This window comes from Episyrphus balteatus, chromosome 2 (genome assembly GCF_945859705.1).
Source record: "Episyrphus balteatus chromosome 2, idEpiBalt1.1, whole genome shotgun sequence".
In the NCBI taxonomy this organism is placed as follows: Eukaryota; Metazoa; Arthropoda; class Insecta; order Diptera; family Syrphidae; genus Episyrphus; species Episyrphus balteatus.
Window position 1 is genome coordinate 60,215,692 of NC_079135.1, and position 22,556 is coordinate 60,238,247.

Here is a 22,556-nt window from a genome sequence, read left to right on the forward strand (position 1 = left end):
ATAAAAATTTTTTAATCAGTCAGCTGCAGAACAAAAAAAAGCTTTAATTTCAGATATTTTTTTTAATTTTTTTTTGTATGACAACCTATAATAAATTTTATATCGTTGGAAAGCTTACATCTTCAGCTTTAATTAGATGCCCTTATCATATCTCTCAGTTGCTTAGAAAAAAGAATAAAAATTTTTTAATCAATCAGCTGGAGAACAAAAAAAAAAGCTTCTATTTCAGATATTTTTTTCAATTTTTTTTTGTATGACAACCTATAATAAATTGTATATCGTTGGAAACCTTACATCTTCAGCTTTAATTAGATGCCCTAATCATATCTCTTAGTTGCTGAGAAAAAAGAATAAAAATTTTTTAATCAATCAGCTGCAGAACAAAAAAAAAGCTTTAATTTCAGATGTTTTTTTCAATTTTTTTTTTTGTATGACAACCTATAATATATTGTATATCGTTGGAAAGCTTACATCTTCAGCTTTTATTAGATGCCCTAATCATATCTCTCAGTTGCTTGGAAAAAAGAATAAAAATTTTTTAATCAATCAGCTGCAGAACAAAAAAAAGCTTTAATTTCAGATATTTTTTTCAATTTTTTTTTGTATGACAACCTATAATAAATTGTATATCGTTGGAAAGCTTACATCTTCAGCTTTAATTAGATGCCCTAACCATATCTCTCAGTTGCTTAGAAAAAAGAATAAAAATTTTTTAATCAATCAACTGCAGAACAAAAAAAAAAGCTTTAAATTCAGATATTTTTTTCAATTTTTTTTTGTATGACAACCTATAATAAATTGTATATCATTGGAAAGCTTACATCTTCAGCTTTAATAAGATGCCCTTATCATATCTCTCAGTTGCTTAGAAAAAAGAATAAAAATTTTTTAATCAATCAGCTGCAGAACAAAAAAAAAGCTTTAATTTCAGATATTTTTTTCAATTTTTTTTTGTATGACAACCTATAATATTATTGTTTATCGTTGGAAAGCTTACATCTTCAGCTTTAATTAAATGCCCTAATCATATCTCTCAGTTGCTTAGAAAAAAGAATAAAAATTTTTTAATCAATCAGCTGCAGAACAAAAAAAAAGCTTTAATTTCAGATATTTTTTTCAATTTTTTTTCGTATGACAACCTATAATATTATTGTTTATCGTTGGAAAGCTTACATCTTCAGCTTTAATTAAATGCCCTAATCATATCTCTCAGTTGCTTAGAAAAAAGAATAAAAATTTTTTAATCAATCAGCTGGAGAACAAAAAAAAACTTTAATTTCAGATATTTTTTTCAATTTTTTTTTGTATGACAACCTATAATAAATTGTATATCGTTGGAAAGCTTACATCTTCAGCTTTAATTAGATGCCCTAACCATATCTCTCAGTTGCTTAGAAAAAAGAATGAAAATTTTTTAATCAATCAACTGCAGAACAAAAAAAAAGCTTCAATTTCAGATATTTTTTTCAATTTTTTTTTTGTATGACAACCTATAATAAATTATATATCGTTGGAAAGCTTACATCTTCAGCTTTAATTAGATGCCCTAATCATATCTCTCAGTTGCTTAGAAAAAAGAATAAAATTTTTTTAATCAATCAGCTGGAGAACAAAAAAAAAAGCTTCAATTTCAGATATTTTTTTCAATTTTTTTTTGTATGACAACCTATAATAAATTGTATATCGTTGGAAAGCTTACATCTTCAGCTTTAATAAGATGCCCTAATCATATCTCTCAGTTGCTTAGAAAAAAGAATAAAAATTTTTTAATCAATCAGCTGGAGAACAAAAAAAAAAAGCTTCAATTTCAGATATTTTTTTCAAGTTTTTTTTGTATGACAACCTATAATAAATTGTATATCGTTGGAAAGCTTACATCTTCAGCTTTAATTAAATGCCCTAGTCATATTTCTCAGTTGCTTAGAAAAAAGAATAAAAATTTTTTAATCAATCAGCTGGAGAACAAAAAAAAAACCTTCATTTAAGATATTTGTTTTTCTATTTTTTTTTTGTATGACAACCTATAATAAATTGTTTATCGTTGGAAAGCTTACATCTTCAGCTTTGATTGGATGCCCTAATCATATCTCTATGTTGCTTAGAAAAAAAATATAAAATTTTTCATCAATGAGCTGTAGAACAAAAAAAAAGCTTTCATTTCAGATATTTGTTTTTCCATTTTTTCCATTTTTTTGTATGACAACCTACAATAAATTGTATATAGTTTTAAAGCTTACATCTTCAGCTTTAATTGGATGTCCTAATCATATCTCTATGTTGCTTAGAAAAAAGAATAAAAAATTTTTTATTAATAAGCTGCAGAACAAAAAAAGGCTTTCATTTCAGATATTTTTTTTCCATTTTTTTTTTATGACAACCTATAATAAATTGTATATCGTTGGAAAGCTTACATCTTCAGCTTTGATTGGATGCCCTATTCATATCTCCTGGTTGCTTGGAAAAAAGAATACAAAATTTTTCATCAATGAGCTGCAGAACAAAAAAAAAGCTTTCATTTCAGATATTTTTTTTCCATTTTTTTGTATGACAACCTACAATAAATTGTATATCGTTTTAAAGCTTACATCTTCAGCTTTAATTGGATGCCCTAATCATATCTCTATGCTGCTTAGAAAAAAGAATAAAAACTTTTTTATCAATGAGCTGCAGAACAAAAAAAAGGCTTTCATTTCAGATATTTTTTTTCCATTTTTTTGTATGTCAACCTATAATAAATTGTATATCGTTGGAAAGCTTAAATCTTCAGATATAATTGGATGCTTTTATCATATCTCTATGATGCTTAGAAAAAAGAATAAAAAAATTTTTCATCAATGAGCTGCAGAACAAAAAAAAAGCTTTCATTTCAGATATTTTTGTTCCATTTTTTTTGTATGACAACCTATAATAAATTGTTTATCGTTGGAAAGCTTACATCTTCAGCTTTAATTAAATGCCCTTATCATATCTCTAAGTTTCTTAGAAAAAAGAATAAAAATTTTTTAATCAATAAGCTGCAGAACAAAAAAAAAAGCTTTAATTTCAGATATTTTTTTGAATTTTTTTTTGTATGACAACCTATAATAAATTGTATATCGTTGGAAAGCTTACATCTTCAGCTTTAATTAGATGCCCTAATCATATCTCTCAGTTGCTTAGAAAAAAGAATAACAAATTCTTAATCAATGAGCTGCAGAACAAAAAAAAAGCTTTAATTTCAGATATTTTTAAATTTTTTTTTTGTATGACAACCTATAATAAATTGTATATCGTTGGAAAGCTTACATCTGCAGCTTTAATTAAATGCCCTAATCATATCTCTAAGTTGGTAAGAAAAAAGAATTAAAAAAATGTTCATCAATGAGCTGCAGAAGAAAAAAAAAGCTTTCATTTCAGATATTTTTTTTCCCATTTTTTTGTATGACAACCTATAATAAATTGTATATCGTTGGAAAGCTTACATATTCAGCTTTAATTGGATGCCCTAATCATATCTCTATGTTGCTTAGAAAAAAGAATAAAAAACTTTTCATCAATGAGCTGCAGAACAAAAAAAAAACCTTCATTTAAGATATTTTTTTTTCTATTTTTTTTTGTATGACAACCTATAATAAATTGTATATCGTTGGAAAGCTTACATCTTCAGCTTTGATTGGATGCCCTAATCATATCTCTATGTTGCTTAGAAAAAAAATATAAAATTTTTCATCAATGAGCTGTAGAACAAAAAAAAAGCTTTCATTTCAGATATTTTTTTTTCCATTTTTTCCATTTTTTTGTATGACAACCTACAATAAATTGTATATAGTTTTAAAGCTTACATCTTCAGCTTTAATTGGATGTCCTTATCATATCTCTATGTTGCTTAGAAAAAAGAATAAAAAATTTTTTATTAGTAAGCTGCAGAACAAAAAAAGGCTTTCATTTCAGATATTTTTTTTCCATTTTTTTTTATGACAACCTATAATAAATTGTATATCGTTGGAAAGCTTACATCTTCAGCTTTGATTGGATGCCCTATTCATATCTCCTGGTTGCTTGGAAAAAAGAATACAAAATTTTTCATCAATGAGCTGCAGAACAAAAAAAAAGCTTTCATTTCAGATATTTTTTTTTCCATTTTTTTGTATGACAACCTACAATAAATTGTATATAGTTTTAAAGCTTACATCTTCAGCTTTAATTGGATGCCCTAATCATATCTCTATGCTGCTTAGAAAAAAAAATAAAAACTTTTTTATCAATGAGCTGCAGAACAAAAATAAAGGCTTTCATTTCAGATATTTTTTTTCCATTTTTTTGTATGACAACCTATAATAAATTGTATATCGTTGGAAAGCTTAAATCTTCAGATATAATTGGATGCTCTTATCATATCTCTATGATGCTTAGAAAAAAGAATACAAAAATTTTTCATCAATGAGCTGCAGAACAAAAAAAAAAGCTTTCATTTCAGATATTTTTGTTCCATTTTTTTTGTATGACAACCTATAAAAAATTGTGTATCGTTGAAAAGCTTACCTCTACAGCTTTAATTGGATTCCCTAATCATATCTCTATGTTGCTTAGAAAAAAGGATACAAATTTTTTCATTAATGAGCTGCAGAACAAAAAAAAAGCCTTCATTTCAGATATTTTTTTCTATTTTTTGTATGACAACCTATAATAAATTGTATATCGTTTTAAAGCTTACATCTTCAGCTTTGATTGGATGCCCAAATCATATCTCTATGTTGCTTACAAAAAAGAATACAAAATTTTTCATCAATGAGCTGCAGAACAAAAAAAAGCTTTAATTTCAGATATTTTTTTTTCCATTTTTTTGTATGACAACCTACAATAAATTGTATATAGTTTTAAAGCTTACATCTTCAGCTTTAATTAAATGCCCTTATCATATCTCTATCTTGCTTAAAAAAAAGAATACAAAATTTGTCATGAACGAGCTGCAGAACAAAAAAAATAGCTTTCTTTTCAGATATTTTTTGTCCATTTTTTTGTATGACAACCTATAATAAATTGTATATCGTTGGAAAGCTTACATTTTGAGCTTTAATTGGATGCCCTTATCATATCTCTATGTTGCTTAGAAAAAAGAATAAAAAATTTCTCATGAATGAGCTGCAGAACAAAAAAAAAAAGCTTTCATTTCAGATATTTTTTTGTATGACAACCTATAAAAAATTGTATATCTTTGGAAAGCTTACATCTTCAGCTTTAATTAGATGCCCTAATCATATCTCTATGTTGCTTAGAAAAAAGAATACAAAATTTTTCATCAATGAGCTGCAGAACAAAAAAAAAGCTTTCATTTCAAATATTTTTTTTCCATTTTTTTGTATGACAACCTACAATAAATTGTATAAATGTAATAAATTGTATATCGTTGGAAAACTTACATCCTTAGCTTTAATTGGATGCCCTAATCATATGTTGCATAAATACATATGATGAATACATAAATTTTCATCAATGAGCTGCAGAACAAAAAAAAGCTTTTATTTCAGATATTTTTTTTCCATTTTTTTTTTGTATGACAACCTATAAAAAATTGTATATCGTTGGAAAGCTTTCAATAAAAGTTTGATGTTGCCTCATATGTAACCCAAATTTTCGTAGAATCTACACCAACATTTTTTTAAACGTGTTAGTTATACATACACATAATTTATTCTTTTTTCAAGGGATGGAAAGTTGAATTTAAATAATATTTACCTATAAAAGTTTATTCTCTAAATCAAAATCCTGAAAAATTATAATAAAATCTATCATTTTTTGGAGGAATGGATTTTGGATTTTCATAATTTTGTGTATTTTATTGTATATTTTAATAAGGTATTAGTTTTCTGATATTTCTCTGTTTTATTAAATTTCGAATTAAAAAACAAACATTATATTTCTGTAGTATGTTTCAGTTTGGTAAGTTTTGTTATGCTAAGGTCGTTGTTGATGATCTCCATCTTTACTTCACTAGCTTCTTTCGGTTTGGTGTTAATATTTTGAGCATTGTCACAACAGGCGCTTCAAACGATAACGAGACTAAGAATGATAGTATCCACGAACAAACCACGAGTCCAAAAAAAGTCACAATCTGAAAAAAAAGAAAACAAAATATTGAATATAAAACCTTTTGTTTTAATTTCTATATAGCTTATCATTCAATATATAAAACAAAGCCGTGTTAGTATATTATTTATAACTTAACCGATTTGTTCATCTATTACAATAACGAAAAAAAAATCTCGAAAACGAAGCTTCATTCTGTCATAAGTTTTATATGAAATGGGACCTTTCATGTACCTACCTCGAAAACGTATTGACTTAAAAGATACTAGATTTTTTTTTAAATTTAAATTTAGATTTTATTACTTCTATAACCAGTATAGTTATTACATTATTATAATTTCCTTATATTAAAGGCATGGCTTTACCGTCTGACCGATCGACAACTATTTAATATAAAATAAGTTCTATAAATCTGCATCGATACGAATGAAACCTATATGGTCTGAAAGGACTTCAATAATAGATTCCAAATATGATTTTTTTTTTTTTCAATAATCAATTTTATCAAAAAAAAAACCGACTTCCATGGATCAAAACTGGGATTTATGGGTTTTCTCATAGTTCCTATACCTACCTACCCAAAACTGAACGAAATTGAAATAGATCCACATTACAGGCACCAGCTTTCCAATACAAAAAGAATTATCAATATTGGTTCACTCAGTCCAAAGTTATTAGGAAGTCTGTGAAAAAACATCCTTGGAACATGCTATGACGATTCTTATTTTCAAACAAATAAAGTGCTTTTTCAACCAAAACTTTTTCCAGGGAAGTACGATTGTCTTGGTTTTAGTTCCATGAGATGCAGCAACGAAAAACAACCAAAGTTCATGTGCCATCACTGAAGACACACACCTTTCATAATATGTACAGAAATAAAAATAAAGGTTCGTGTTTTGAATTTTGTATTATTAATTTATGCATTTATTCGTCTAATTGAGCACTTAAATTTGTTTTGAGCAAAACTCCACAGTTGAATGTGTTGGTGCCATTTAAAATGCACATATAAGCACTGTGGAGTTTTCTCTCATTGCTGCTTGTAGGGTGGAAGAGAAAAACCCCCGAAGTCGCGTCTCTAGGTATTCCTTTTTCTATGGATTCATGCCAGATACCAATAATTTCATTTTATCACCCACATCCTCTTAATTTCACAATTTGTCTTTTAAAGAGATACGGTGGGCAGCATAGCCAGATCTGGTGTGTATACCTACGTGCAATGTGCATGGATAGGGATACACAAGCTGTGTGGATGTATGTGGAATTAGAGCCAGAGCTGTCATATTTCTGAGGGAAAGGCTCTGGAAACCGTTGGCGCTCTTTGTGTTTAGTTATTTTTTTAAACTTGTTTACAATGATTTTGCACAAAATATTCTTTGGTATTCAATTTGCATTTGAATATAAATATTCATGCCTATTACCGAAGACGCAGATGCACTGCGGCGGGAGTGAGAGTCACTTTCACAAGATTTCTCATTACCGAAGCCGCCGGTGCGGAAGTGATAGAATGACATTTGGCTATGTAAGTGTCACCAATGACATATGTCGGTAAGCAGTTTAGTGTGTTTTCGTGGATCGATAATACAGTTCATCCCGGGGAGTTCACAGATTGAAATTTGATTCGGTTGCGGATCGAGTAGATTCCCGGGGACTGAGTCACTGCGTCTTCTGTAATAGGCATGATTATTTTTAATTTAAATAAAATGCACGGCTGGGGCCGCACGTACTTGCTCTTGCAGTTCAAAGCATTTTTAATGTTAGCTTACTTGTAGATTATAAGAGCTGAATGTACATAATTTTTTAAGAAAAGCCTACAAAGTTGTAGTAGCAAATTGTAGCACAATGATTTATGGCATTATCTTGTGTTGTTATTGCTTTTTGAGAACACGTTTAGTTTCATTGCCAACTTTTGCTAACCTTCAAAATAGTTGACTTTTTTTAGGCCAAAGTCGGACCAGAAAATATGAACGACTTTTTGAAAGGTGGATTTGTTTTGGCAAAAACAGGGGAGAAAATGAAGATGAAGATATTGAGTTTATTTTGAATTAGTTAAGTAGTAGCAACTGCCACATAAAGTGTTTTAAGAAAAAAATTGATAAATTTCGAAGCAATGCATAAGAAACAGCTTTTTAGCGCTTTTTTCGATTTTGGTTATGTTTATAAATTAATTTTAGCAAAGTATAGTAACATTTTTAGTGTCGTTACACTGTATTAATATTTTACTTTGCGGAAATGTAAAGTTTTCATGCTAATTTTTGCTAACCTGAAAAATTTTCAACATTTCTAGGACAAGCTCAAATCTTTAAAAAATTTAAAAATTTATAAAAATTGATTTTTTTATAAAAAATCACGAATTGAATATGTTAATAAATTATTCTGTATCAATTGAAGATAAAAAATGTTCCATACAATTTAAAAATGATCTTAAATACAAATTAAATTTTTTCGACTCAAACCTCGAGGATGGGAACAATGTTCATGCTTTCGTCGAGAAGCATCATGAAGCTAATCTTAAAAATAGACTTACACTTCCTGATAGCATTTTAACCTATCTGCAAAATGTATCCCCTCTTGATGAAGGGGAACTAGTCTTGGAAGACACAAACACTACATTTAGAAGCGTCGTCAAAGACGAAAAAAAGGAAAATTTGCTAGCGTTTAGCCACTAAAGTGGGCGTGGCAGAGAGCGGAGAGGGTCAAACTATTTTATATTTTTTTAACTCATCTAGGTTATCAAATTTCCTAAATTTGGTGCAAATAGTGCAAACCGTTTTTAAGGTATAAACAATCATATACAAAAGTAGGCGTGGAAAGGGGCGGAAAGCGTCGAAACTGTTTTTTTATTTTTACACTCATCTAGAGAATCAAATTTCCTAAATTTGAATCAAATGGTGCACGCCGTTTTTTAGATATAAATAATCATATACAAAAGTGGGCGTGGCAGGGGGCGTGAAAATGTTGTCAATTTTTTTAGAATTTCTCTTTATTGCATCTACAACAATTTTTCTTTGCAAAATCAATTCCTTTTTGGAAAATTGATTATTGTCCACCATCTCCATACAGTCGCCGCACTGTGCGACGGTTTGCGAGCTAGAACTGGCACCCCCAGGAGCAGTGTTATTTGGAAAAGAAGATATTATTGGAGTATTAGGTATTTCTTCAATGATGGTAGTTGAAGAATTAGAGAAGGTTGGCATTGTCATTGCACGGTTGGATCCTGATGGCAAGCAGATTAAGTTTTCTTCTTTCTGTTTTCGTTTGGGAGACAATTCCTTGTCCTCAAAATCAAAATTGTTAAAGAGTGTCTCATAATCTGAATTTTTTTGTTTGTATTTTATTAAGGTCATTCGTAATTTCCTTGAATGCTTTTTTAGTGTTTTTAAACATATGAAGAAGTTCCGCGGTCTTCTTATTATTACACTTCCTACAAAATTATCTTAGACCATTTCCAATGTTAAGAAGTCCTTCAATAAGTTTAACATTAAGACCAGCGCATTTCATGTGGGCGAAACCATCATATATCCAACACATACACATTCTTTCACCATCTCCTCTCTTTTCACAGCAGTGCAGACAGTTCATGTTTTTTTTTTTATTATTATATTAAAGCAGTTACCCTAAAATTATGTTATTAAATATAAACACAGACAATTCGTCGCCCTAGTATTGGAGTGCCGTATACGCTAAATTACATTTTTTGAACTAGGTATGCAGTCGTATGTTTTCGAAGTTGCTCTTTTCAAATCTGCTATCCGTTTTTTTCTATCTTTTTTCGTTGCCGAGATATTCACTATTGTTTTCACAAAAACAACAAATTTTGGCATTCACGTCAAATTTTTCATGCAATGCAAGAAAATTTTGAGAATTGTTTTGACGTACGTTATGTTTTTCTTTGACGTACGTGTATATGAATAAAGGAAACTTCTGATTTTCATGGCGTATACGGCAAACTCATTTTGGACAAAAATTTAAATATTTTGAAAACAAAACGAATTGCAGATGTCCAATAGCATGTATATAAAAGACACATTTTAATTATATATCATACTAAAATATCAACAAATACCAGCGGTTAGTTCTTTCGCAATTATCTTCCGAACATTTAAATGCGATTTCCCAAAAATGTAAAAATGGCGTATACGGCACTTCAATACTAGGGCGACGAATTATATACAGATATCGCATCCCATAGAAAAAAATGTCAACATTTTTTCCAGCCGACACGTTTCAGCCGACAAGAGCTTTTTAAATTGGAATCAAAAAGGAGAAGAGAATTTTTCAGCCCACAAAAAAGCTTTCTTTTAATTGAATCATTTATTTGCAAAACATGATAAGTCCATGATTTTAAAATTTTCAGGAGGAGAAAAAAACGTTCTATTTTCTTTTGATATGCGTAGAAAAATTTATAAAAAATATATTCTGTAGCACTCTTGACTAGCTACAAAATGCCGTTTCGTTTTTAATTTTTGGAGCGAAAGCTCAAAAGATAAAAAATAAAAACGCTTTTGGACTTATCATACTTTGAAAATAAACGGATGTGAAATTAGTTTTTAAATGGATATGCAATTTTGCTTTTAACCCCAGTCTATCAAACAATTGTATTTGAGAATAAAATACAATGTCCGGACTGCTTATTTAACTTTAAAGTAGCTTTAAACTTAAGATTTTCAACCATTTATCTAATATACCATTTACACAAAAAAAAACTGTTGTTTATTTTCAAAAGATGATAAGTCCGGTACTTATTCTGTTTTTGATACTAAAAAAATATTTCGCGTAGCTGTAAAATCGGATTTAGATGGAGTAGATACTTCATATTTTAAAGACAGACGTGGTTATCCCTGGAGTACAAATTTAGTAAAAAAAAAACGAATTTTGAAAAAAAGTGGACTTATCATGTTTTGCAAATAAATGATTCAATTTAAAAAGAGAACAATAAAAAAAGGATCTCTTACGACCATGACCTTACTCACTCTCCCGCGAAAATAAAAAAAGGAGTGCATGTGAGTAGATAGAAGTGATTTCAATTCGTCTTTGACTTTCTAAGCAATCAGCTGCTGTGAAATATTTCAAATAGGTATATATCGTACATAGGATTTCTTAAGGACTTAGAACAATTTTGCTTTAAAGCTGAAACACAATCACGCTTCAGGGCGTCGCTTCGTTGCGTTACGTTGAGAAATCCTCAAAGCGCGCTTCTGTCACTTTGACTTTGAACAGCTGATTGCAACATAAAATCTGCTGCCAAATAAAAAAAACACAGTCACTCACAAAATTATTGGGCCAAGTCTTTATCTTGATTTAATTGTGGAAAAATGAAAAAGGATATTAATGTGTTTAAAAAATGCATAGAAATTTGTTTATTCTTTAATCCTATAGTTATAAAAACAAAACCAATCAAAATATATTGTTTTTAACAATAAAACTCAGTCTAAAACATCATTAAATTTTTTTTGTTTTTAATACGTAAATTGTTTTGATTTAAAATACCTCAATGTCGTTTTTTTGTGCAAAATCTATATAGAGAAATTAAAAAACACACATAGTTTTGCAATAATTTATTTTTTTTTATTCACATTTGGCGCAATAATAATGTGGGTGACTGTAACTATGTCTGTTAAATGTCAGAAAGCGAGCAAAAGTTCAGTCTGGTTGAACTTTTGCTCGCTTTCTTACGTTTCCTTACGTTTGTCAAAAAAAGCGTACGTAAGAAAAGCGTCATTGTGTGAGGATACACAGATTTCCTATAGTTGAACTTTTCGCAGTTGTCAAAATCGTCGGCAAAGCGTGATTGTGTTTCAGCTTTTACACCGACGATATGTACATAAACTGTATGTAATTGAAAATATTTTATAAGAGAGTGTCGGCTGATTTTGAGATTTCATGGGCACTGGGCACCGATCATATTGTTCAATTGTGTGTAGCCATCTAGACATACATATGAGGTGCAGGGTGTTGGTGATATATGAACATAAGCACAGTGTGTATCTGCGTTGCGTAGGTATATATTAAGCCGATGTCGTTAAGGGCCCAACCCATGGAATCCGTCGCGTGCGTTACGTCGAAGTTTTCAACTGACAACCCGATAAAATACACACGTTCTTATGAGAATCGACCCATACATGACGGACTCAACAAATGCGTTTTATGGGTCGGTTCTCATAAGAACGTGTATATTTTATAAAGCTGTCAGTTAAATCCGTCGACGTAACGGATGCGAGGGATTGTATGGGTTGGGCCCTTTAGGCGACATGAAGGCCCCAACCCATAGAATCCGTTGCGTCCGTTCCGTCGAAGTTTTCAACTGACAGCTCGATAAAATACACACGTTCTTATGGGAAGCGACCCATAAACGACGGATCGGACGGAGACGGACGGAATCGACGGAAGAAGTAGCCCAACTTTCTACTTTTTCATCCGTCGTATCCTTTGACATTGGTTGTCAACAATAGATCAGTTCGATTTTCTGTCTCTGAGCGCACGCCGGGGAATTTCAGAACTAAGAACTGTGTTCTTTTCTTCTCCGATCTTATGAATTGTGAACTTTAATTGTTTATTAGTGAAGAAAATGTAATAAAAGTAACATTTAATGATATATCTAATAAATTATATCAATTAAATACTAAAATTCTGTTTTAGAGTTCAATTTTACTATGCCAAAGTCATATCTACAAACGATAATCTGTTATTAAAAATTGTTTTTAACTGAAGAGCAAGTACCTACATGAAATCTAGTCGCGCATATTATTTTATTAAAAAAAAGAACAACAATAATATTTCAAAATTTCTTGCATCAGAACTTCCTTAGTGCACATTCAGCGATAAAATATCGAACACACCTCGGAATTTGAAGTGAGCTGTCAAAAAGCAATCCGTCGTATTCTATGGGTCACCCCTTTCTGTCCCATCCTTCAACTTCAACGGATGGATTGACGGAACGGACGCAACGGATTCAATGGGTTGGGGCCTTGACGTCTGCGTGCATAAGGCGGCCCATAGACAAGACACTTGTGTGTATGTGTATGGGTCGCTTAAATCTGTGAAAATTTAGGTAGATGGATAGGTAGGTAAGCAGGTTCTTAGATAGAGTAGAGTAAATGAATTGGCGAATTCTATTCAGGTTTTTGTTTACATTTGAATTGCATTCAAACAGGTGAACTTTATTTTTTTGATGGAAGCAAAAAATACAAAAAAATAAATCAGGGTTGTAAAAAATCTTTTTTAAAACAATTAGCTATTTACTGCAACTTGATAATCTTTTGCATTAAAAAAATACTATTGCACCATCCCTATTGGCAAAAACAATATTTTGCCTTACAAAAAAATGTACCTACCTATTGTAAATAAAAAAAAATTCTCCATAGAAAAAACAAATCAATGCAAAGTGTGGGCAATAAATAGTTCATTTTAAATAATCGTCGAACTTCGACGTCGAACCATTCTTCATCCCAGAATCTATGCTTTTCACCGATGCGAAAGCGGGAAAGTTTATGCTTTGACAAGGGCGCCGGTTTTCCACATTTTCTTTCGTAGGAATGACTTAATTCCACCTTAATTATCTGCTGCATTTGCCGTACTCCCACTATCAAGTTAATTTCCACGAAAACTTGTTATCAAATTCTCACGAAAATTACTTAATTTTTTGTCACTTTTGGCATAATACATACATAATATAATTACAAACATATCTGACTGACTACGATTTAAATGAGTTTATTTGTGTAAGTATACCTGTGTTCTACCTACGTTATGTAACGTTTGTAGATACATAGTTACTATATGATCGACATAGGTATGTACGATGTACCTACCTACTAACTTAACTTGATCAAAATTAAAAACAAAGTGTAGCAAATATGTTACTATATGTAGGTACCTACAACCTACTTAGGGTTGCCAACTTTTTTAAGAAGGAATAGAGTATATTTGATTTCAGAGACGAAAAAAAAGAGTACATTTGAAAAAAAAGAGTACCATTTATTTCAAGTCCTGAAAATGTATTTTTTTTGCTTCTTACAGTACATAACAATTTTTTGTTGTTTTTTAAAATATGTAACAACACATTATTGTTGTTAGCATGCAGTACCGCCTTTGCCTATTACACGGTGTAACACTCAAAATATACGCGGGCGGAGACCTATCAGGTTTTGTAGAGCTAGTCGCACTGAATACGAAACGGTATTTGAAAATCCCCTAACACCCCCAAAATCTGGAGTTACGGGCAAAAAACGGTTTTTTGGACCTTCACCCATTGAAAAAATTCTAGCTTCGACAATTTTTTACCCATTTTCGATTTTTTTACAGTTTCTGATAGAAGATAAATATACCTTTTTAACAATGTATAAAACATGTAACTCGGTTAAACCACTTAGAATTTACTATTACTATTACTATATACAATGTACAACGCACATAAATGTACGAAGTACAGACATTTAACAGCACGGGCAACTGAGACCATTTGGCTGAGACAACACAAGACAATGACACAAGAAAGAGACAGATAGACACTAAGAAAGAACATATAACATGGAACTACGTGGCACAGAGGAGGAGACATAGTTGAAAATTGTCTCATATTATCGCACAGGTGGCTTCAGTTAAGCTGGCGATTTAGAAAAAACTTCTGAGCCGACCGTTGGGATTGAACCCACGATGTCTGGCTCTGAAGTCATCTACCTATTCCTCTGTGCCAAGGCCACCTGCACTTAGAATTTATAAGATGTCAAAGTTCAAAAATTCAATTTTTTTTGTCATTTGCCCAACTTCGACATCAATTTAAAGTATATGTTTTCAAAACAATATGCTATTTAAAAAATATATTCTAAAACTATATCTATTTCCCAATTGATCGAGGTATTTTTTATGAAAATCACTTCAAAATTGGCTTGGAAAAAAAAATTTTTCGATTTCAACCCAGATACAGAAATTGGAACTTTAAGGTATAGAGCAAAAATGTTGTTTCGGCACGTAGTAGGATAAGTTGGGCGCCAGGATTTGATGAAAGGTTTTTGTAGAGGAGCTCAATACAAACATTTTTTTTCTTTGGGAGGGGGTCTATCTCCCCCCGTTTAGGTGGGAGGGGCATTTTTCTAAAAAAAAAATTATCAAAATAAAAAAAAATTATTAAAAAACAACGGCAACACTAACAGTAATAAATGATACCATTTCCAAAAGGCAAAATTGTGCATTTGATTCTAATTTTTAAATCAATATAATATTCCCAATAGTTTTTGAAATAATCGATTTCAAAGTTAAAAATAGGGGAAACAAATTTTTTTAAAACTCATTTTATACTACTTTTGTCCAGACTGTGAATTTAAGTAAATAAATTACTTAAACAGAAAACTGCCTCAATTGATTCCTTATCGAACCGTGAAAACTATATGTTTCTATGTCTTCTAGTTTTTGGGAAAATTGAAAAATTATTTTATCAGATTTTTCTTTTTTCAAAATATTTTTTGTTTTTATTTGTTTTTAATTTTCAATTTTCTGTTTCCCCTATTTTTAACTTTGAAATCGATTATTTCAAAAACTATTGGGAATATTGTATTGATTTAAAAATTAGAATCAAATGCACAATTTTGCCTTTTGGAAATGGTATCATTTATTACTGTAAGTGTTGCCGTTGTTTTTTAATAATTTTTTTTTATTTTGATAATTTTTTTTTTAGAAAAATGCCCCTCCCACCTAAACGGGGGGAGATAGACCCCCTCCCAAAGAAAAAAAATGTTTGTATTGAGCTCCTCTACAAAAACCTTTCATCAAATCCTGGCGCCCAACTTATCCTACTACGTGCCGAAACAACATTTTTGCTCTATACCTTAAAGTTCCAATTTCTGTATCTGGGTTGAAATCGAAAAATTTTTTTTTCCAAGCCAATTTTGAAGTGATTTTCATAAAAAATACCTCGATCAATTGGGAAATAGATATAGTTTTAGAATATATTTTTTAAATAGCATATTGTTTTGAAAACATATACTTTAAATTGATGTCGAAGTTGGGCAAATGACAAAAAAAATTGAATTTTTGAACTTTGACATCTTATAAATTCTAAGTGGTTTAACCGAGTTACATGTTTTATACATTGTTAAAAAGGTATATTTATCTTCTATCAGAAACTGTAAAAAAATCGAAAATGGGTAAAAAATTGTCGAAGCTAGAATTTTTTCAATGGGTGAAGGTCCAAAAAACCGTTTTTTTGCCCGTAACTCCAGATTTTGGGGGTGTTAGGGGATTTTCAAATACCGTTTCGTATTCAGTGCGACTAGCTCTACAAAACCTGATAGGTCTCCGCCCGCGTATATTTTAAAACCTCATTTTTGTAACACCGTGTTATTTTTATATTTTATTTTATATAAGTTTGAAATCAATGTCGCTTTTGACTATATTATTGTGCCTGGCTACACGGTGATTTTTCAATCGCCTAAGCAGTGATTTTGCTGGCAAGAGGGATGAGGAATGAAGGGGGAAGATGCTCACGAAGGGAACTGAATTTTCTGAGGGTATTGCTAAATTGTTCCTCTTTTTGACGTTTGTTCCTAGAAAATGTAAAAGTGGAATGTGATTGGGCACAACAGTGTGTAGCCACCTCATGTGATTTTTCAACGATTGAAAAATCACTGTGTAGCCATGGCCAGGCACATTATTATTTATAGCCGTGTTTTATTGGTATTTCAGTACTTAGCTCAGTAAAATTTTACACGGTAAACAACAACAAATGATTGCTAAGGATAAACAAAAGTTTTTTATTTAATGGTTTACAGAGAAAATTTTTTTCTTAACTTATACATTTTTGACCCTTCAACATTGAAGAATATCTTTTTGTGTCTGAGTTTTGCTTGGAAGATACCACAACACGACAACCGACTGAACAAGCTGTTACAAATATGTGTATCGTGTATGACTAAACGTTCAAATTCAAAATTCTTTAAGAGCTCATTTTTGATCAATTTCAACGAAGCCCTATTTCTCTCCTCTCGCCATTTCATATTCAAGACCGAAGATACTCTCTCAGTGAATGCTGAAGTGGCAAGAACAGATAGAATATGGCTTACAATTTTTGCAGTTATCAATATAATTCATCGAAATAAAAATATATAAGAAGGTTAACTCAATTTTAAATACCTTGATATTTTACAAGAAAAAATCTAATATTTTGAGGTCTTAAACAAAACAAAGTAAAATAGAGAACAAAATTAAAATTTTAGTAAAAAAATTAAATAAGTTTTACTAAACACAAAACAAATAGGTCGTACTAAAACAACGAAAAAAATTAAAGTGTTTTGTACTCTCTAAATTACAATTGTTAAAATTTGGAAATTATAAGGTCGAATATTTTAAGCCTCGTTTTTTTTCATTCAATTCTATCTTTAGAAATATGAAAGTTATCCACCAATTTGTAAACGTTAAGATGCTTATGTTTATGTGGTGGTACACTCAGCCTTAATTTAAAAAAAAGAGTATTTTGACTTACTCTATCAGAGTTATAGATTATAGAGTACACATACGTGAAATAGAGTACAATACTCTTTTTTAGAGTACGGTTGGCAACCCTAAACCTACTTGTTTCACCTACCTACTTAGATACTCATGATTTGATACCCCAGTTCAACAAGACAAAAAAAAAAAATAAACACAACACAATTCTTTTTTACTTGATTTACAAAAAATATCCCAAAACCAGATCTCATTTGTTTATTCCTAACCCTAACCTATCCTATGAAAAAATATTAAAGAAAAAAATTTCATGCATTGATCAGGTACCTACTACTTTCTTAAAATGCATTCACAATCCTTTTGCATACCTACACACAATTACTCAATCCCGCCATCCAAGGAAACAAAAACAAAACTCTTCTAATAGATCTTTTGTGAGTGGGTTAGGTACTGAACTACTGAGTAAGTTTTTTTTTTTTTTATTCCTCATCTTAACCTACCTTATGAAAAAAATATCAGAGAAAAAAATGCATTTATGGTTCAGGTTGTTTTTTTAAATACGTCCACAATCCATCTGCACACACACAGCTCTATTTTTCTTCAAAAAATCCCGCCTTAAAAAAGAAACAGTTAAAACGGGCTTTTGCAATGTAAAAACACAACAAGAATACAAGAACAAAAATCAAAGATACAGAAAAATAACGATTCCAACTCAAGACCGTTATGCCCATGATTTTTTTTCTTTTCTATCTATACAAAAAGATCTTCTCGCTCTGTCTGACCGAGAGCCGTGAAAACACATGATGACATGATGATGATACTCAATCTCAAAGACCACGTAAAAGAGAATCAGAGAATAAAGAATCAAAATTCCAAAGAGGAAAAATGCATTTTAAATTTTCTCAAATTTTTCATTGAAAAGAGCTTTTTTAAAAGCTCTTCAAATGATTTTCAGTTTCATATGTCACTTTTTTCTATGAAGATGAGACATCTGTATATAATTATTTGTGATATAAAGGAAAAAGCACACAAAAATATGCAACGATTTATTTTTGTAGATTTTATTTCAAGGGATAAGCCGAGAAGTATGCAACTATATAAACTTATAGAACAGATTACTTACTCAATAAGCAGACAGACATATATAGCTATATAATTAATTGAGATTATTTATTTCGAAAAATAGAGTTCGGAATGAATTCTCTTGAAATCCAGAGAAAACAGCTAAAATCACTCAAAATCAAATAGATTAAAAAAAACTTACTTCCAAAATAATCAAAAAAATGGCCACGTGCTTAAAATATATACTAAATTTTAGCTAACATACAAAATTCTATCTAAATTCTTACATCAAATGTATTTTCGAGAGGATTTTGTTTCGGAGCTTCTATTTAGGTAAATTTTTGACAATACATTTCTTAGAAAAAAATTTTCAGCTGTCAAACATTTACCCTGCTCTGGGAGCCGGTTAAACTTTTATCTTCAGAGAATAAATTGTTTGCAGAAGGATTAATGTATTTTTTTAATTTATAATCAAAAACTGAAAATTGGGAAAGTAATGTTGACTTTTCACGAGGCTTTGATATGGAAAGTATCGAATCAATGATGATTACTTAATGCTTAAATATTGTTTTTTGATTAACAACTTTTACTTAATAGTTAAATTTTTCCTAATGTTTGATGAAATAGTATAAACTTATATATTTTTTTTCTTCGCAAGTAGTAATGTGTAGTATATAGCAATAAAAGTAAAAATTTCAAAATTTAAAGGTCACCCCACTCATTCCACTTTGTTATGAAAATTTATTTGCCTAGTAGTGACAAAAACTCTATTTTTATTGTATAAAAAATATCATTGTCATTCTTATTTCTTTATATTTTATGATAAGTAAACTTAAATTATTTGTATTTGGATTTTAAGAAATAAAAAATTTAATCAATCAATCCACATTCGTGTTTTGAGTAGAACTCGCTTGGTGCCCTTCACTTAAAAAAAAAATTACAAGAAAAACCTAAAAAAAATACCTTTTTTATTTTCTCATTATATTAATTTTTTTATTTCAAAAAAAAACTATGCAATTTAAAAGGTAAGTATTTCTCCTTAAGAATAAAACCATTTTTAAATTTTTACGATGCGCAAAAAGTACCTATAAAAATAATTTATAAAAAAAAAAAAACATGAATTTTTATGTTCTCACGTCATTAATTCCATTTTTTCCCCTAAGAACCTATACAAAATTTTATACCATCTGAAAGCGTATTGTCTTAGCTTAAAATATATATATCGATCAGTTGTATGAAATGAAATCGATCAAATTTCATTAAAAAAAGCAAAAAAAAAACATTTATTTTTATGTTCTCAGGCTATGGAATCAATTTTTTTGTTTGACAACCTATAAAAAATATATACCATGTGAAAGCTTATTATTTCACCTTTCATATGACGTATTAATCTCATTTCAAAGAAGCCTGCAAGAGAAGTTAGAATTTTTTAAAATCAACCATGTCAAATTTCCAGACTGAGATTACGGTACTTCCCACACTGGTGGCTGTTCGGCGGGCAACAGATCTCCACTGGGGTTTTGAGGTTTTTCGCAAGTTTCTTGATTTTACATTGTGTAGCTTGTAGTTAGTCTACCGTTATGTGTGATATACCAAATGAAAGGTAATTGTATCAAGATGCTCATAAAAGTTTAATAAAATTTCTATCTGCTCTTGGTCAAAAGTTTTAACCTGTTGAATTCTAAAATCTCAAAATAATGTTTACGAAAATGATTAAAACTTCGCACATATATAGTCGTAGTCATGGTCTATCATTACTCCATATACTTTATTCCTTTCCTGTATCTATTAAAGAAAAAAAGATAAAAATAAAAAACGATGAAAATCGGTTAAAAACGGTCAAAAAACGTGTTTTTTTAAAACTTGTTTCTTCCGTTATTCAGTCAAAGCTCACTTCTAAGTTTTGCACATGTATACATAAAGCCAAAACCTACATGTCCTATAAGTTTGAGATTTTTTGAACACTCAAAAAAAAGCTAAAACTCAGAAATTACGCAAAAATACCCCTAAAAAAACAAGGTGTTTTTCAAAAATATATATTTCGAAACGCAGAGTGTTGTAAAAAAATCCGTATCGGACGCCTAATTTTTTTTTTTCCTCATCTTTCTTCTGGGATCTTTAGAATTGTCAAAAAAATGTCCTTTACCCAAAATCATATTTTGTCATAGCCCCAACACGTGTACAACGTTCAAAGAAAACGCTATAGCTTAGTTTAAATTTTTTTTTGAATTTTTTCTTAAATGCAGTTATTCTTAAATTAATCTGATCTATCTATAGCAGAAAAATCAATTCTCTACGACTTCGCGTTTAGATTTTAGCTCAAATTTCATCTTTCCGTTTTACCCCTGTTTACCCTATTAAATGACGGAATTTTTAAAAATCCTTCATTTGGATTAAGCTTTAGGTTATCATCTTTCAAATAAGCTATAGAAGATTTTTGTATCTCTAATAGTTTATTTTTAATTTTTTAATTGAAATTTTTGCGCGCACTGCGAAAGTGCGAGAGTGTAACGTTAGAAAATGGCGTCACTTTTTTGTGGTGGCTGCCATGGTTCATCGATTTATAAGACGTTATCACGTCAAAAACTTTGAAATTTCGATAACATCGAGTTTCCAAGAGCGATGTTGTCAGCATCATTATTTTTTTTTGCGGAAACATCAAACATCAAACCATAACTATTTTTTTCTATAAAAAAGTACCGAGTAAAAATAGTATAATTATACATATGTTTAATACTCATTTTAAGAAATGTGATCTCTGAAAGCAAAAGTTAGCTTTAAAAAGAAAAAAAATGTACAAATTAAAAAATACGTAGGTACATATGATTAGGATGAAATAAATTTCCTCAACACAGGTTTATTCAAAGAAAAGCGTATATCTTAAACCAAAATATCAAATTAAGTTATGGCGATTATGTAGTTATGATAGAGCGTTCGTGGATCGAGATACATGTAGTCATGTAACAGTTATTTTATCATGGAAAATGATATGATTTTTCATGTTTTTAAAGTTTTCATTAAAAAAATGTGTAAGAAAACAAAAAAATTTGTTCATGGCCTCATTATATTTACAACTAAAAACGACTTCTTGCTAATATGCCCATGAATCATTTCCTAAAGCATAGGTAGTCATAACAATATAGAAAACCTTCTTATGGTTTAAAAGCTCGTTTCCACCTTTTTGCCTTATAATTCTCTGTTTTTCATCTGAGGTTTTGGGGGGGGGGGTCATGACCCCCACGACTCCCCCCCTCCCCTTGATCCACCACTGATACGAGCATTCTGTAGATGAAAAATGTTATAGTTAAATTACACTTGAGCTGTACTTACCATTGACTCTGCCCCCAAATGCATCGGAGCATCAGAGCTGAGTGCCATTGCTCTTATCACAATTGGATGCACAAGATACGCACAGTATGTTACTCTTGAAAACGGGTACAGGCAAGGGGCTGAGAGAATGGTGTTAACAAGCCCACCATACCCAGTTGAACAAGCAATAGTTATCCAAGCCAGTGACATAGCCCATGCTGAATGGCTTAACGAACTATAAGCAGCTGCTGTTAGTTGAGAAAGTTCCATGTTATAAAGACCAAACACTAGTACAAACAAATTTGTCATAGCTAACGTCCACGCCACTAAAACTATGGTCTTCGAAAAATGTATCTTGCAATTTGTCTTAAATAGTATCCACCCCACAGACATTCCTATCAAATAGGGACCCAATCGTGTCCATGGTTTGTCATAAATTTTGTCAAAAAGTGCGAGTGGGTCATCAGTATTAGGTTTGTGGTTGTTTCTGAAGGCGATAATAGCTGTCGTGATCCACGATGAGAATAAGAATACAAACATAGTGGTGGCTGCTAGCTTAAAGTGACGAACGGCAACAATTAAAATTATAGCTCCAATTATGTAGAACTGCGTGTCGTTAGCAAGGTACCAACTCCAGAGCATACACTAAAATTTTTAAAATTAAATTTACAAAATATTTAGCC

At 30.4% G+C, this 22,556-nt stretch overlaps 1 protein-coding gene across 1 annotated transcript in view; it reads right to left on the reverse strand.

The window, feature by feature from the left end:
* Positions 1-5,782: 5,782 nt before the first annotated feature.
* The window catches only part of LOC129912260 (nose resistant to fluoxetine protein 6), a 174,540-nt gene continuing 157,766 nt past the window's right edge, over positions 5,783-22,556 (reverse strand). The window contains exons 6-7 of the mRNA XM_055990436.1: positions 21,895-22,518; positions 5,783-6,091 (exon numbers count right to left, since the gene is read on the reverse strand). Of these exons, the coding sequence (XP_055846411.1) occupies positions 5,963-6,091; positions 21,895-22,518 (753 nt within the window). The 3' untranslated portion in view covers positions 5,783-5,962. The remainder of the gene's footprint in view (positions 6,092-21,894; positions 22,519-22,556) is intronic.